The sequence below is a fragment of the Pempheris klunzingeri genome, chromosome 10 (assembly GCF_042242105.1).
Source record: "Pempheris klunzingeri isolate RE-2024b chromosome 10, fPemKlu1.hap1, whole genome shotgun sequence".
In the NCBI taxonomy this organism is placed as follows: Eukaryota; Metazoa; Chordata; class Actinopteri; order Acropomatiformes; family Pempheridae; genus Pempheris; species Pempheris klunzingeri.
The window spans coordinates 1,225,172-1,240,001 of NC_092021.1; the positions used below are offsets into that span (position 1 = coordinate 1,225,172).

The following is a 14,830-nucleotide window of genomic DNA, read 5'->3' on the forward strand; positions in this document are numbered from 1 at the left end:
TTTCAGTCTACTTTACATAAAACAGCACTGGGTCATTGTCCTAAGGACATCTCACATTTTCATACCTACTGCTTGTAGTTTAGCCTGTCAATTAAGACTGAAATCACATATGGTTTACCTGCCTGCTTACATACATATGGTACATGCTGCTCTCTGTCGAGGTTTAAAAAGAGACACCGTACATAGAGAAACACATTACACTTCTGAAATATTCAAATATCACAACATCACTTTATGACGCTCAACTTTAGATAAACCATATGTGCAACAGGTAACCATACATCCACTGACTCCTAGAGGTGAGTGAGGTCCAACAAGTGGGTTTGAATCATAACTGTAGTTTAGGGGGCCTGTTCCAGAAATAAGGCTTTAAACTGAAGGTCTTAAACTCTAAAATGCAGCTTTGCAAATGACACAGCAACACCCCAGTGCTGGGAGCCAGTATATATGTGTGTGATTTGTGTTGGTCGCTGACCTCTGGGAACTTCGGGTGTGTTTTGTTGATGGCATGAGATGCGGCATTAACGGCATGAGCCAGCTCCTGCTCTAAAAGCCCATTGGTCTTCGCAGCCTCACATATCCTGTGATTGGACAGAGCACACACCGGTGGGCACGACTCGTAGGGAAAAAAATTCTTCATATATCAGAGTGAGACCTGATATTCATGGGAGTACATGTTTACCTTGTTATGAGCTCCTCTGCAGCTCGGGCGCACATCTGCACCAGGGCAGCCTCCTCCTCTGTAGCCAGATCCACAGACTGCTGTGGGTAGAGGTGAGGCCGCAGAGGAGGCTTATCATACTTCAGCTTGTCCTCCCATGACTTCAGCGTGTTCTCAAATGCCTGCGGGGGGAAATCAGAGGAGAAATACAGATCATGAAAAGCAGCTCCTGTAAAGCTTTGTCCATCTACCAGCATGACTTCATTTTATTCTCCAAACGTTCCAGACTTTCTCACCCGGTCTCTGGTGAGCATCTGAGCTCTATTCTTGTGCTGGATCTTGATGACTCCAGGGGGTTGGATCCAGGCCTCGCCGTCCACCTGAACGGGAACCCCCTCATCACCCAGGATAGTGATCTTCACCGTTCGACACTGATTGGGGCATTAAGACTTACATTAGATGTGCATGCGTGTGAAGGAGTATTGTCTTTTCATATTGTTCTTCGGCGTGCGCTCTCACCTGGGCTATGCGGTGATGTTGCAGTTTGATGACTCGGGACACGGCCATCTGCATGCTCCCAAACACAGCCACGACTTCCAGGATCTTATCATCAAATGATGGGGCGCAGAAGATCTGCACAACACAGTCACGACATTCAGCAGTTGCACAAGTGTTGAGCAACGTTGTTTCTGTCAACCAGTCATTTACATCTTGAAGTACAGGGCAGCCGTCAATCTGTCTCTCAATACTTTTCAGTGTCCCTACCCTGTCAAATTCCTTCCTTCCCACTGACAACATACATGTTTAATGTTGGTTAATGTCAAGTATGTCACTAATTTTTCTCTGACTGGTTCGCGAAAAATCCTGGAAGGACTTCAGCAACAAATAACAGAGTGACAGATGTGATCTATTCTATTATTGTAGAAGTAATGTCAAATGTAGACCACAAGCAGAGGCCTGTATAATCACAATCATTCTGCCATCATCTATAGCAAATAACAAACCTTTGGCTCCATAGGAAACAGCAGGATGGTCTGTGTATGACATTTTCGACAGTAGAAAAGTATAAACTATCACCAGCCTTGTCCTTTAATGTAGTTGTGGCAGGGAGGACTTGTGAACCCATATCCACATCCTTCCTCTATATTTATATCAAGAATCTGCCACACAGGAGACATTTTTGCCCCATCAGCTCAGTTTAGTTGGAAAAACAAATTGTTTCTGAAAGAAGAGGCTGCCAACAAGTCTGGTATTGATCTCTGCCAACAAACTGCCTGTGAAAAGGTCAAAGCAATGAGGAGTCAGCATCTGCCTTGGTAGAAAGACAGAGGCTCGGCAAAAGAAGCGCGGGTCAGTAAGATTTCACCATAAAAACTAAATTGATCATGAACATGATCAGATGTGTTGCTGTGTGGGGCTCATGCCACTAGATGGAACCAAGTGCACGTTCAGCTAAAGGTTCTGTAAAGAAGAGGCGGTCACATGGTAAAAAAAGTCAGATCTTCACTTTTAGCATTGGTTTTTGGTCAATAAAGTGAATTTCCACTACATTTTCAAATAAAATGAATTTGTTTTAATGTGAAACTACGGGTCAGCTGCAATGCATCAAAATGAATGAGTGCATCACAACACAAGCAGGTCAGTTCAAGACAAATGTTGATACATATAATGTGCATTATGAAACAAAAAAATATAATGAGTGTATTATAATGTGTGCGTGTGTGTGTGATGACTAACATTAACTAAATGTTCTCTTCCTGTTTTCTCCTCTCTGGTGAAACAGTTACATAATGCCAAATGCACATAGTCTATGTGTGAGTGTCCAAGGGTAACCTCTGCAGGGCCTCACTAAGGGGTATGAGTGCGTGCGTGGGTGCGTGTGCAAAAGGACTCCAATCCCTCAGCAGTTTTTGTGCCCGGAGCCTTCAACAAACAACCACAAATATCTCTCTAACCTCCCCCTGCACCTCCAGGCCATCAGGGTCACCCGGCTGTCTTTCCACAGTTAACCAGAGAAAGTGAGAGACAAAGAGAGTGAGAGCGAGGTGGAGTCTCCTACCAGGGCCTGTCCCGCAGGATGGAACATTACACAAAGTTCTGTGTGAACGTCTGTGTACAGTGGACATACTCACATCATCCTCCTTAGTGCCGCCCCAGAAGTTGGTCCCCCCTGCGTAGCTGGGAATGTTTAAAACTGCGATCCCCTGGAGGCTGGGCAGAGGGATGTACTGGCCGTCACACTGGGGAGGACAAGTGACCAATAATAATACTACACTTTAGATTATAGTGTTATATGCTGACTCTTGAAGTTTCACGCATCTAAATCATTCTCCACCAAGAGCTGATTGGTCTATCCTTCAGCTGCCAGCTGTCAATAGATAACCAGCAGATGTAAAGACTCACTGTAAAAACTAAGCATGCTAGATACAGTTTGGCTTTCCGAGTTATATCATATGACACGACCATGTCGGACAAGTCTTCTCTGCTGTTCCGTCCTTTCTCACCTCCAGTTGGACCTTCTGCTCCAGGTTCTTGTAGGTTCTCTGCAGAAGCTCCTTTGTGCCCAGAACACCATACCACATCATGTTCTTGGTGCGACTCCTGTGTGGGAGGGAGCAGAGGGTGAGATGACCTGAAAAGAGCTAAAAATGCTGTTGTCGCAGCACTGACTGGTTGGAGGACAGAGAGACGGTAGGAGTGCAGTTGGCTCACTATTTGGCACCATTGAATTTCTTCTTTCAGAACATGCAAGATCAGCCTGATTACTCATAACACTTGTAGTATATGACTGAACATGTACATCAGCCAGTACTGATGACATCTGAGTTTGGACATTTCCATCATAAGACATGCTTTGTAAATACAAATGTAGGCGATGGAGCAGCTTTTACTATTTAAAACTTCCCTTGATGGCTGATGGCCGATGAGAATATCTGTTTCTTGACGGCTGACAGATGCCCGGGGTCTCACCTGCATTTCTCTGGATGCTCCTCTCGCTTGTTGTTGAACTCCAGGGAGATCTTAGCATCCAGGCCGATGCCAAAGTAGTTGTTCATCACACACTTCTCCATGTAGCCCTCTCTGGGTGGAAAAACAGCCCACAAACAGTCGGTAAGCTGATGCTCACACACACAAATACATCAAGGAAAACCAGAGAGGAGGAGATATGGAGCAGGAACTGCACGTGGTGACAGAGCGAGAAGGACACAGTGACAAAGATGAGAGGAGACACACAAACACAATCAGCTCTTACAGTGAGTCCAGGTCCGGGTCGATGAAGGACGTGGCACCAAAGGGGTCGATGTTAGCCAGCAGCATCTTGCTAATGATGGAGCTGCCAGCTATAGAGGCAGCCAGACCTGCCCGTAAGCCTGCACACACACAGATACAGATACAGACACACAGCCTTGTGTCAGACCAGGCTGAGCTGAAATGTAGGAGCAATCCTGTCCTTGTGTGTTTCGTTAAGGCGGGGTGTGTGTGTGTGTGTGTGTGTGTGTGTGTGTGTGTGTGTGTTACCAGGGCAGATGATGCGTGTGTTGAGTACAGGGAGGTTCTCCTTGCTGGTGGTGAAGGGGGTGATGGTGAAGGAGCCACAGGACTGGGTGCTGCGGCTCACCCTCCTCTCCGTTGGAGAACAGGGACTCTTAGCAGCTGGACACACAGACAGAAAAATTCAGAACAAGACGGTGAGTCTTTTCTGAACATCTTTTAATATCACTGGTTCGTGTTCCTGCTTCCTTGGAACGTGCACGATGACATTATCTCTTAATGTGCTACCACCCATGGCGGCAGCTGCTACGAATATGATGTAACACTGAGAGCAAAAGAAACAAATATGTTAGGAAAGTAAAAGCTGATAATACTGATAATAATATATGATCTTTTTTTTTTTTTTTTACTCATTAGCATAGCTGCGCTCCACCAGAAGCAATAAGACTGTAGGTAGACAATTCTGGCCTTCAGAATAAAAGCAAGGATGTATAAAAGGTAAGTGGTATGATCTGATTTTAGGAAAAAATAGTTAGATATAGTGAACGTTCCACAATGATGACATTTTGAGACTAAAGCACCCAAGGTGCCACGTTTAAAGCACGAGAGTTGAAGTGCAGAGTACCAGGAGTATTCTGACACTTGAAATGTTGACAGGTCTGTCAAAATATTTGCCTCATTTCAAAATCTGCATGCTGAGTCTGACAGTGTTCCACAGCCCCTGAGTAAGTACGGCTTCACGGTGCCTTTCCCTCCGTCTAGCTTTCAGCTAGTGTGTTTGCCACATAGCAACTTTGCAACTTTGCATGCAAGAGTGGCAGGGTGGGTGTTTGACATTCACTGCAAAGTTATTATAGTTTACAGTTTTTATCGGCTTTTATTTCTGTTTTGTTTCGACTTTACTCAGTTCAGTTTAACTTGTTCTAAAAGGTTTGCTGATTTAGTTTTCATTAGTTTTCATTTTTTAGGACTTTAGGTGCTTTTCTTCTGACTTCTGCCGCTGCCAAAGATAAGAACTAAGGCCATTTTCTCCATCATTTGAATTTGTTTTAGTTGATTTATGACTTATAAAGCATTGTTTTTATTTTTATCTCAGTCAAGATGTTTTTTCACATCTAGTTTTCGTTATTTTGTTACTTCAATGATTCTCTTGATTCAGTGAATGGTATGAGTAATGAGTAACACTCCCCTCTGTTCACCTCCTCTACATGCTCAGTGTGCTTTTTGTGTCTCAGTCAGGAAGGAGTGAGGAGGCAATAAGAGGAAACAAGGAGAGGATGCAAAGCACAGGGTTTGACTGATACCGCCTCGTCCTCCAACGGCTGGAAAATGTGTGGAAGGAAGGAAGCAGCCCTATGATAAACAGGAAGAGCTTCTGCCCCTAAGACAATAACACATCCTGTGGCCGATGCACACACTCTCACATAGAGGCACACTACACGTTTACACGCAGTAACATGCATGTTCACGCACATACAAAGATGCATACACATACAGACACATATAAAGAGGCATATAAAGAGGTGCCTTATAGGTGCACAGTGTTCCAATCTTTTATAATTTAGGAAGTTCTCCATTGCCATAGACTGCTGTGGAGACTGAAGATGGAGAGAGAAGCAGCTCAGCCTAGTGCAGGAGGTGGAATATCACAGGAGAGCAGCTCCATGCACTGTTAGCACTAATCCTTCAGTTTATTTATGACAGGAAACATGATTTGCGTCAGCAGCACTTTTTTCCATTAACTATGTGTCTGGTTCTTTGCGGTGCAGGGAGTATAATACCCACAAGGTGGCGTCATTCGAATCCCGTGGGGGGGTCTCCTATTGCATCTACATATATCACTTCAAAGTGAAGAAACAATCTTCTTTTATAGCCTTTTTACAATATTATGTTTACCATTAACAATGCTTCTCTACAGAAATGGTGGGAATAGCAATGTTTTCTTCTCTCCAGCTAGATTCTACTGAGTTTATCATCTCTAACAACTAATTAAATCCAATTGTCTTTAAAATGGCAGTCACTGAGAACAATGCCAGCTGGCAAAGTGGAGGACTTTAAAATCAAACACGGCTGGACAGGCGACAAGTGTCTTGGAAAAGGTCCAGGATGGAAACGCATCAGAGCCGAGAAGGTAAAAGGTTTGCAAGCGGATTCAAATGGGACCAGGTCAGAGATCTGAAAGAGAGACCTGCAGCAGCAGCAGCAGACGCAGCGGTGCACTTACATGGCACTGCTTCCAGTTCCTTGGTGTCCTCGTCCTTCTCACTGTCCCTGTTCTCCTCCTCGCTGTCCTTCCTGAACTCCAGGGGGGACGGCAGCTCGGTGTCGTCTGTGTGGGCGTTCTGCTCATCAACCACTGAATAACGGACGCACCGGAGGGAGAGAGGCAGAGAAGAACACATTACTCTCATGAACACATTGCAAGTACAGGACATTCTTCTATAAGTTTCTCACTCTGTGTGCTTCTGCATGAACAAATGCAATTCTGCTTTCAGATAAGCACTGATTTCTGCTTTTTCCTCCCAAAAACCTGCTCCTCGTTAAATTGCAAAACAGTTCAAACACACTGCAGGCTGAAATGGTGGTTATTTCTTTTCCTTCATAGAATCAGTTGGACTCAGGTAGGTTTCCCCTCCATTATGAGTCAGAGCGTGTTACCTCTCTCAGCCTGCTCTATGATCTGTCGCACGGCTTTCTTTAGACTGTTGGCTCTGAGCATCAGCTGCTCCCTGCTTTTGAACAGCTGGTGTGGGGAACCTCCTCCTCCTTTCTCCGTCTCCTCCTCCTCCAGCTTCTCCTTCAGCTCTGTCAGGCTCTCCTCACTGGCCTCTTCCTCCTCCTCCTCCTCCTCCTGCTCCTCCTCTACAATAGGGGGAGTGGAGTGGGGCAGTGGTGGCAGAGCCTGGCACTCTGTGTTGAGGGTTTGGAGGAGGGAGTCCAGTTTCTCATTCAGGATGGCACACTGGTGGGCACAAAGGAGAGGAGACACACACAAAGGCTAGATAGGATGCTGTGGCAGCATTCAGATGATGGCGGACTGGCAGACATTGAATATGAAGGGAGGGGCCTTTTGGCATAGGTGTGTTTCTGAGGCTTACTTTGAGAGACATGGTGTCGCACTCCTCAGCGTTCTCCGTACTTTTTTCATAGGCCTTCCCCACTTTGGCAACAAAATCCTTCACCGTTTCGCACAGGATCCTAAGAAATATGAGGACATTAGTGATTCACGGCATAATGTATGACAACTTACAGCTCTGCTTTGAACAATAGGCCAATAAACATCAAGTTTAGCACGGTATCCCCTATAAGAACGGTTCCATCTTTTGGGGTCATGCTGGGGACATTTGTGATGGACAGATGACAGCAAAAAACGAGTTGTTGAAATTTACAGTAGAGCAATTCTGAGCTGTCCCTAATTGCTGCAATTGGTTATTTTGTGTTGATTTTAGACCGCCTATTTGGGGTCATGCTGGTATGTTAAAAACGCTTACTTGGCAGAGGAGAGGACCACAGAGTGCTGCTCAGAGTTGAGGATCTTTGTGAGGTGAGCAGCTACTGAGTCTTCGTAGGCTGAAATGTGAAACTGGAGAGAAAACACAGAGAAATGCTAAGAGTACGTGTGACAGGAAGATTTTTCCCATCGGGCCTTTAAACACTGCAAAGTTTTAGAGGTATACCATGAGAAAGACATGCTGTGAGGAAATGTCTATTCCTTTGTCCAGTTTTGAACCTAAGCTAGGGTGAAGATGAACAGAAAATGTCAGGTGCTGTTTCCAGCATGTGTTCAACTACCTCCTCCTCACGTCTGTCTGTCTGTCTGTCTGTCCGTCTGTCTGTCTGTCTGTCTGTCTGTCTGGAAGACCTGCTGGGGTTGATCGTGTCTACTGATGCGTGTGAATATCTGTCGACTCTTGTGAGTACCTGGCAGTCGTCGGCTCCCTCAGGCGTGGTGGGGCAGCTGTGTTTGGGTGGGATCTTAATCTCGTAAGTCATGATGCTCCAGCGGTCCAGCATCTTGGTACTGGCTCGCTCCAACTTCTCCAGGATCTGAGGCAACTGGGTGTCATCGTCGCATGAAGGGCCCCAGCCCAGCACCCGTGCCAGATCATTGCCCGTGCCCAGTGGCAACACCCCCAGCTGGCACTGAAACACATGCAGAGGGTTTATTTGGCACCAGGGAATGCCTGCATGCATGTCTGCGTCTGTAGAATGAGTCTGTGTCTTTATGTAAGACCTCCTGGAGCAAAGGCAAAGGGCAGACACATCATTTTCTATCTACTCAGAGGTGACTCTCTTCTGCCAGAAATATCCACCTCATATGTTTATGACAGGAGGCGACTGTAACTTATTTTTTAATAACCATCCCACCAGTATACTCAAAGTTCTACTGTCAGCTGTGTTGTAGCATCACACTGTTTATTACAGTACCTGTTTGTGAAGATTGAGTTTGTCGATCTCTGAGAGGACCCAGCCGACACTCCCATCGCCTCCACACACTAGGATTCGGAAGTTGTCAAACTTCTGAAACAGGCGCAGACTAACAAAAACACACACACACACACAGAGTTATTCACTTTTATGGCGTTAGATTTCAACAACAGCAACATTACTGCACCATATAGTATGCTAGAAGCTGTTTTCCTCACCCAAGGTGCGGCCCCCCGTTGACCAGGTCAAATACTTGAGCTGGATTGAGGAGCTGCTTAAAGCGTCGTAGGAATTTCACTCCCTGGTTGTCACCACTTTTGGAGTTGACAAAGACCAGAAGCGGACTGGCACATGACGGGGGACAGGTGGCCTTCCAGAAGCCTGAGGAGAAACGGAGAAAAAAAGGAGAAACTGAATATCTGTTGGACGCTCTGAGCATCACAGACAGAATCTCAGTTCTCCAGGTTGTTTGTAGTGACATCAGACCAAACCAACGAGCTGGATACCACTAAGGTGGCAGGAGGAGAAGTATCATGTGAGGCTATTTGACTGAAATGTGCCTCTTGTGTGTTTGTGTGGTCTGTCGTCTTTCCAGGTCTCCCTGGTGCAGAGGGGGTCTTGTGGCTCAGGTGTGTTTGGCGGATCAGATTCTTCATATGTGTTTACAATCTATGAATAATTTTCTCATCCTGATTGTCCATTCTGTAATTTTACAATGTTGGTCTACTGAATGTCTGTCTGTCCTGGTGGGGCGATCCCTCCGCTGTTCCTCTTCTTGAGCTTTCTGCCATTTCTTTCCCTCTGAGAGGGTTTTTGAGGAGATTTCTTGCTGCCAATTTATGATTTGTGATATAGAATAGCCTCGACACGACTTCCTTTAACCTTCCCTCACCAATAATGAGGTTCCAGCTTAAACTGGATGCAGTAGCTGAGATGAAACAACATCATCAAAGTCTATGTGTGTGTGTGAGACTGAGCATAATAACTCATGGGAGCACAGCACATGCCAAAAACAAGTGCTTTGCTTCATAGTAAAGCACGAATTCACACTCACATAAACACCGATCTGTGGGAGGTAATGCAACAAGAGGTTTCTGTGCTTAAAGCATAATCTGTACACCCCCACTGTGTTGACAGCTTTGTGCACATTAAGGCTTCCACCATATGCAGGCGTGTGGAAGTGCTAACTACTCCCTCCTTTCTCTTGCATCCTCCTTCTCCTTTTCCTTCTGCTCTCTAATCTCTCTGTATACCATCTTCCATTTTATTCCCCCCCCTCTCTCTCAGTGATCTTGTCAGTAGAGGATGGATTGAGGGAGGAGGAGTGGAAGAGAAGGAGAGAGGAAGGGAGGGGGAGAAGGGGGAGGAGAGACACGATCCTCTAGCACGTGCTCCAGTCTGTCTCCCAGCCAATTACAACCAGACTCCCCCTCTTTCCAGCCGACATTTGGGAACGTGAGGGGATATGGAGAGAGTGAAGGACAGACAGAGAGGCAGAGAGAGAGAGAGAGAGAGAGAGAGAGGCAGAGATAGAGAGAGAGAGAGAGAGAGAGAGAGAGAGAGGCAGAGAGAGAGAGAGGCAGAGAGAGACAGAGAGAGAAAATGAATATATCTGACTTGATTCACTCTTCTTCCTTTTTCTGCTTGTGTCTTATTCTCCTTTTATCTGGATTCTACCTTTCTATACCTCACTTTTATCCATCTACCAATCAGCCGCTGCCAGTTTTTCACAGACTCTTTGTGCTGTGTGTGTGTGTGTGTGTGTGTGTGTGTGAGAGAGAGAGAGAGAGAGAGAGAGAGAGAGAGAGAGAGAGGGAGACACCCAGCAATTGGCTTCAGTAACAGTAATCCAATCACACATGCTTATATGAGTCTGTCCTGCAGGTGCTGATCTCCATCTAAAATGGGTTTAATGTGGGTTCTGGCAAACACACACACACCCACACACACACACACACACACACACACACACAGGTAGAGAACGACACATAGTTGTCATGTATATACAAAGACATACAATGTGGAACAGAAAGCCTGAGGGGGGCCTCAGGGTGCTTTCTGGCCATCTGCAGAGCTCTTCTTCTTCCTCTGTGATGTCTGCATGCTAGTGTACTGTCGCAAGTGCACAAGTGTGTGTGTCCATTTTCACGGAAGGTGGGAAGCATCTAATCAGAATTCTTCTCACACACACTCTATTTTAAGCCCTCTGAAAGGTGTGAGCCAACCTGTCAGATAGGGCTATTTTTAACCACCTCGCTATACAAGAAACAGGAAAACACACCAATACCCTGGAACTCTCTCTCATAAGGAAGATAATAAAACAGTGTGGATTTGACGCTGAGACCAAAAACCCAAAGGGACGATAATAATATTGTCTTTTTCCTTTTCTTCAGCACATTCTCCAGCAGTTTGCAGGAGTGAAAGGGGGCCTGTGTGCCCTTGTATTATACAGAGAACTGGGAGAACACCAACAGTACGGTGCCCAGTGTTTTGTGGGGCCATTTTAGATGGTGAACGTTCTTCTTTGACAACTGACAAAACTAAAAGTGTCAAAATAGTTGTTTGGTGATTAAGGTTAAAATAAGGGTCAGTGTGTGTGTGTGTGTGTGTGTGTGTGTGTGTGTGTGTGTGTATGTGTGTGTGTGTGGGGCACCTACCATCTGAGTCGATGCTGTTGAGCGCCGTGGGGGGAATGATGGAGACTTTGCACTGCCCTAGAGGACACTTGCGAGGGTACAGGTCCATACACGCTGTGTGCACCTAGAAGAACAACAGCAGATACAACGGAAACATTTTCACAAGATTCAAGACTTAAATGTCTTTTCTCTCATATAGATCTCAGACAAATAAATGATTGATGATGATGATTTTACATGCTATCTGCCTTTTAGATGTCTCCTACATTATTTTAATGGTTGATTTAACATCTGGCTACAGGACAGCAGTATGTGTGTGACAGATTCGGCCATGCAGCACATAAAACAGACCAAAGGGCAGAGTTTGTAATCCTTAGACTCTGAGGGAATACTTTATTAGAATGGCTGTTGGTGAAAGCCTGGATTACTCCAGCAGCATCCATCCATTCTCTGCTGCTTAGGTACCAACTTTGACACAAAGCCAGAGCTGGAAGAAATTACTTGACAAGGATCAAAAAGTGGAAAGATAAATTGAGTGGATGGATCGTGTCTAATGGAAAACAGTGCTACAGCCTGCCTGGCATGTGTTTATGAAATGTTGTGTTCTAACTGCAGTTTCCAGCAGTCACAAGCATATACACTACTCACTAAAAGTTAGGATATTCAGCTTTCAGGTGAAATATATGGAAAATGTAAAAAGTGAATGCTACAGTGATATTATATCATGAAAGTAGGGCATTTAAGTAGAAGCATGCACTGGTGATTTATTCATCTTAAACTATTTATTTGAAGAAAATCTACCAACAGTGGTAGGTAGACCACAACAAAACATGTTCAGTGTCTCAATAAATTGGGACGTGGCCAAAGGACGTCCACTCCTCTCCTTTCTGTGACTCTTCCAGTCTCTGTATCACTGTTCCAACCTCCTGATGACACTCTGTGACCCTCTAAGCTCAGTGAACACCTCCGTCTGAGGACTTCCTGTTTGAAGCCTCCAGTGTTGAGGTGCTGCTGATCAACTGTTAGGTGTCGTCTTGGTCTCATGATGTCAGAATGTGAACAGCAGGATGAGGAGGACTGTTTAAATACCAATTCTAACTGAAGCAGGAAATGTATTGGTGGATTCATGGATCAAACCTGTTGTGAATGTTGCTGTGAAGCTTCTTGTTAGAGAACAGCAGCTGGTGCAGAAAGTACTGAGACACTGAACAGTTGGACATGTGCATTCAAAGGTTTAGAGAAGGTCACATTAAGTTCACCTGGAAAGGTTAGAATGCATTTTAGGTTCATCCTGAAATTTCACCTGAAAGCTGAATATCCCTCACTTTTAGTGAGGAGTGTATAATGCAAACATCAATAATGTGCACACAATCAAGTCCCATTAAAGTCCAGCTCTTCCTTGTCTTTAATCTTCTAATTCAAATGATCAACGTCTTCTATCATTTCAAGCTTGTTTAAATGCTGATGTAACGCAGCATATGTGACTGACGTCCTACCATCGCTTTGCACCAGAGGCAGCGCCAGTCCTGCAGTCTCAGTACGCTGCCACATGTCTTATCACACACAGCACACTTGGCACTGACAGGCAGGTTACCTTCCAACCACTGGTGAGGCATAGCAATCTGTGGGTTCAACACACACACACACACACACACACAGTTAAAGAAATGGAAAACACTTAACTTTTGTAATTTCTTTAAGGAGCACTTTCCTCTTATTTTCATGTACAAAGAAAAGTTGTGTTGAAATGCATTCATGTACCTTCATCACAGCTATCAAACTCTACATAGAAAACTAGCCTTCTAAAATTGTTGCACTGTTAGCAGCTCCCGAAAGCACGTCAACCTCGTGCATTAACACACAATACATACAGAATACATGAATGAACGTACCCCATCCTCATCCTCAATAATATCCTTCCCAATGGATGCCAGGGTCGTCCATTTACAGTTGTTAGTGGCTCTGACGGCACAGCGTTTATGGGCTTTGAATTTGCAAACTGAAAGACACAAACGGTCACCACGCATATCAGTCTGTCATGTTTTCCACCTTTAACAGCACTTTATCAGACGGATGCAGCTGAGGAATAAAAATCAAGAATAAAGTTAATGGTTATGAGCTGTTTTTGGCTGAACAGAACAGTATTTCATTCTAAAAGAAATGTATTTCCTATAACATTTAGTTAAAGGCTGGGTATGTTGAGGAAATACGAGAAGTCACTTGAAAAAGTTTCCATCCTAATTGTATGCAAAATGTAAAATGTCATAGATTTCAATAGATTTTTCATCCCAAGCTGAAAAACCCTGGACACTGATGTGTGATTCAGAAACAGACACACCCTGCAAAGTACAGCGTTCTAATAGATCACGCCTTAATGAGATGTCAGAGGGCGTAATTACTAACCTCACTAAGCCTGTTCTGCTCTTACATATCTAACAGACTCAGCTCCACATCACAGGTCTCAATCCATTTATCTGTAACCAGCAACAAGAAGTCTACAGGCTACAGAAACCCTGCACAGGTTGATCCAGCTCCAGGAAAAGCTATCTGCGGTACTGTCTGGATTACTGTGTTAAAACCACACATCTGTACAGTCTCTGGTGCTGACAGAGACTCACAGAATGTACACACATGCCTGCCTGTCTTGTGGTATTAGTCACTTTGCTCTGTGCAATGGTGGACAGGTGAAAGTAAATGCAGCTCCGCCATAATCTTCAGCAGCTTCATCTCACTACTTCAACACATTAGCACAGACAAAGCAGACCAGATGGCCAATACTGTACGGTTTTCCTCCCACTCATTCGCCAGCCACCCTTAGCATCCTGTGTGATGACGGACTGACACGAAGCCAGAAGACCTCCAAGAAGAGTTTAGCTACAGTTTCTCTTAGCTCCACTACTCCTGTCATTCGCCTTGTACATGTGGCGCATGTTTTAATCTCATGAGAGCCACAGTAAAGTCTGAGCAGATTGGAAAATGCATTAAAGCATCATTTAAAAAAAAGGAGAAAAATCAGGAGCATTAAGGAATTTGACAGGATCTGTACTGACAACAGTATTAAAGATGTCCAGAAATCCTGACTTCATGTTTTGAGATAATACAAGCAAACTTCCAGAACATCCCACACTAGCTGTCTCGTTAGCCATCGTTCTTCCACTCTGGTTGAGCTTCATACAGGAATGTGCTTAGTGAAATACTCATATTCATTTTCTTGCCCAAAGTTAGATGACAAAATCAATCCAATTCTCATATCTGTCCATTAAACAGAAGGCAACAGTCAGTTGCTGCCCGACTGACTTTAATGTGCTTAATGCAGGTTGATCTGAACAAGAAACAAGAGAGGAATGTAAATACAGCTTGAATATGTCCTATGAAGATGTGCGGGCAGATGGAGACCGCTCTTGCTTTTGTTTTTCTTCTCCACAAAGGGTGAGGCACTTAGCAGACTCGTGAATAATGTCAGAACTATGGGGAACTTTGCTTCTAGACACCCCACCCACCTTTGCTCAATACACACACACACACACACACACAAACATAGTCTTGTCATTAGGCAGTCTAAACACATATACAAGTCATATCCGGGAGCAACAATTGATGTTTCAATCTAGTC

The 14,830-nt window shown here is 44.7% G+C and overlaps 1 protein-coding gene across 1 annotated transcript in view; it reads right to left on the bottom strand.

Annotated features, from left to right (window-relative positions):
• The window catches only part of dgkh (diacylglycerol kinase, eta), a 47,763-nt gene that overhangs the window by 6,923 nt on the left and 26,010 nt on the right, over positions 1-14,830 (bottom strand). Inside the window, exons 6-24 of the mRNA XM_070837625.1 lie at positions 13,110-13,216; positions 12,714-12,839; positions 11,239-11,341; positions 8,800-8,962; positions 8,582-8,690; positions 8,075-8,296; positions 7,645-7,736; positions 7,252-7,351; positions 6,812-7,115; positions 6,378-6,509; positions 4,181-4,315; positions 3,915-4,032; positions 3,632-3,742; positions 3,166-3,262; positions 2,794-2,901; positions 1,181-1,294; positions 958-1,092; positions 683-843; positions 476-581 (exon numbers count right to left, since the gene is read on the bottom strand). Of these exons, the coding sequence (XP_070693726.1) occupies positions 476-581; positions 683-843; positions 958-1,092; positions 1,181-1,294; positions 2,794-2,901; positions 3,166-3,262; positions 3,632-3,742; positions 3,915-4,032; positions 4,181-4,315; positions 6,378-6,509; positions 6,812-7,115; positions 7,252-7,351; positions 7,645-7,736; positions 8,075-8,296; positions 8,582-8,690; positions 8,800-8,962; positions 11,239-11,341; positions 12,714-12,839; positions 13,110-13,216 (2,543 nt within the window). The remainder of the gene's footprint in view (positions 1-475; positions 582-682; positions 844-957; positions 1,093-1,180; positions 1,295-2,793; positions 2,902-3,165; positions 3,263-3,631; positions 3,743-3,914; positions 4,033-4,180; positions 4,316-6,377; positions 6,510-6,811; positions 7,116-7,251; positions 7,352-7,644; positions 7,737-8,074; positions 8,297-8,581; positions 8,691-8,799; positions 8,963-11,238; positions 11,342-12,713; positions 12,840-13,109; positions 13,217-14,830) is intronic.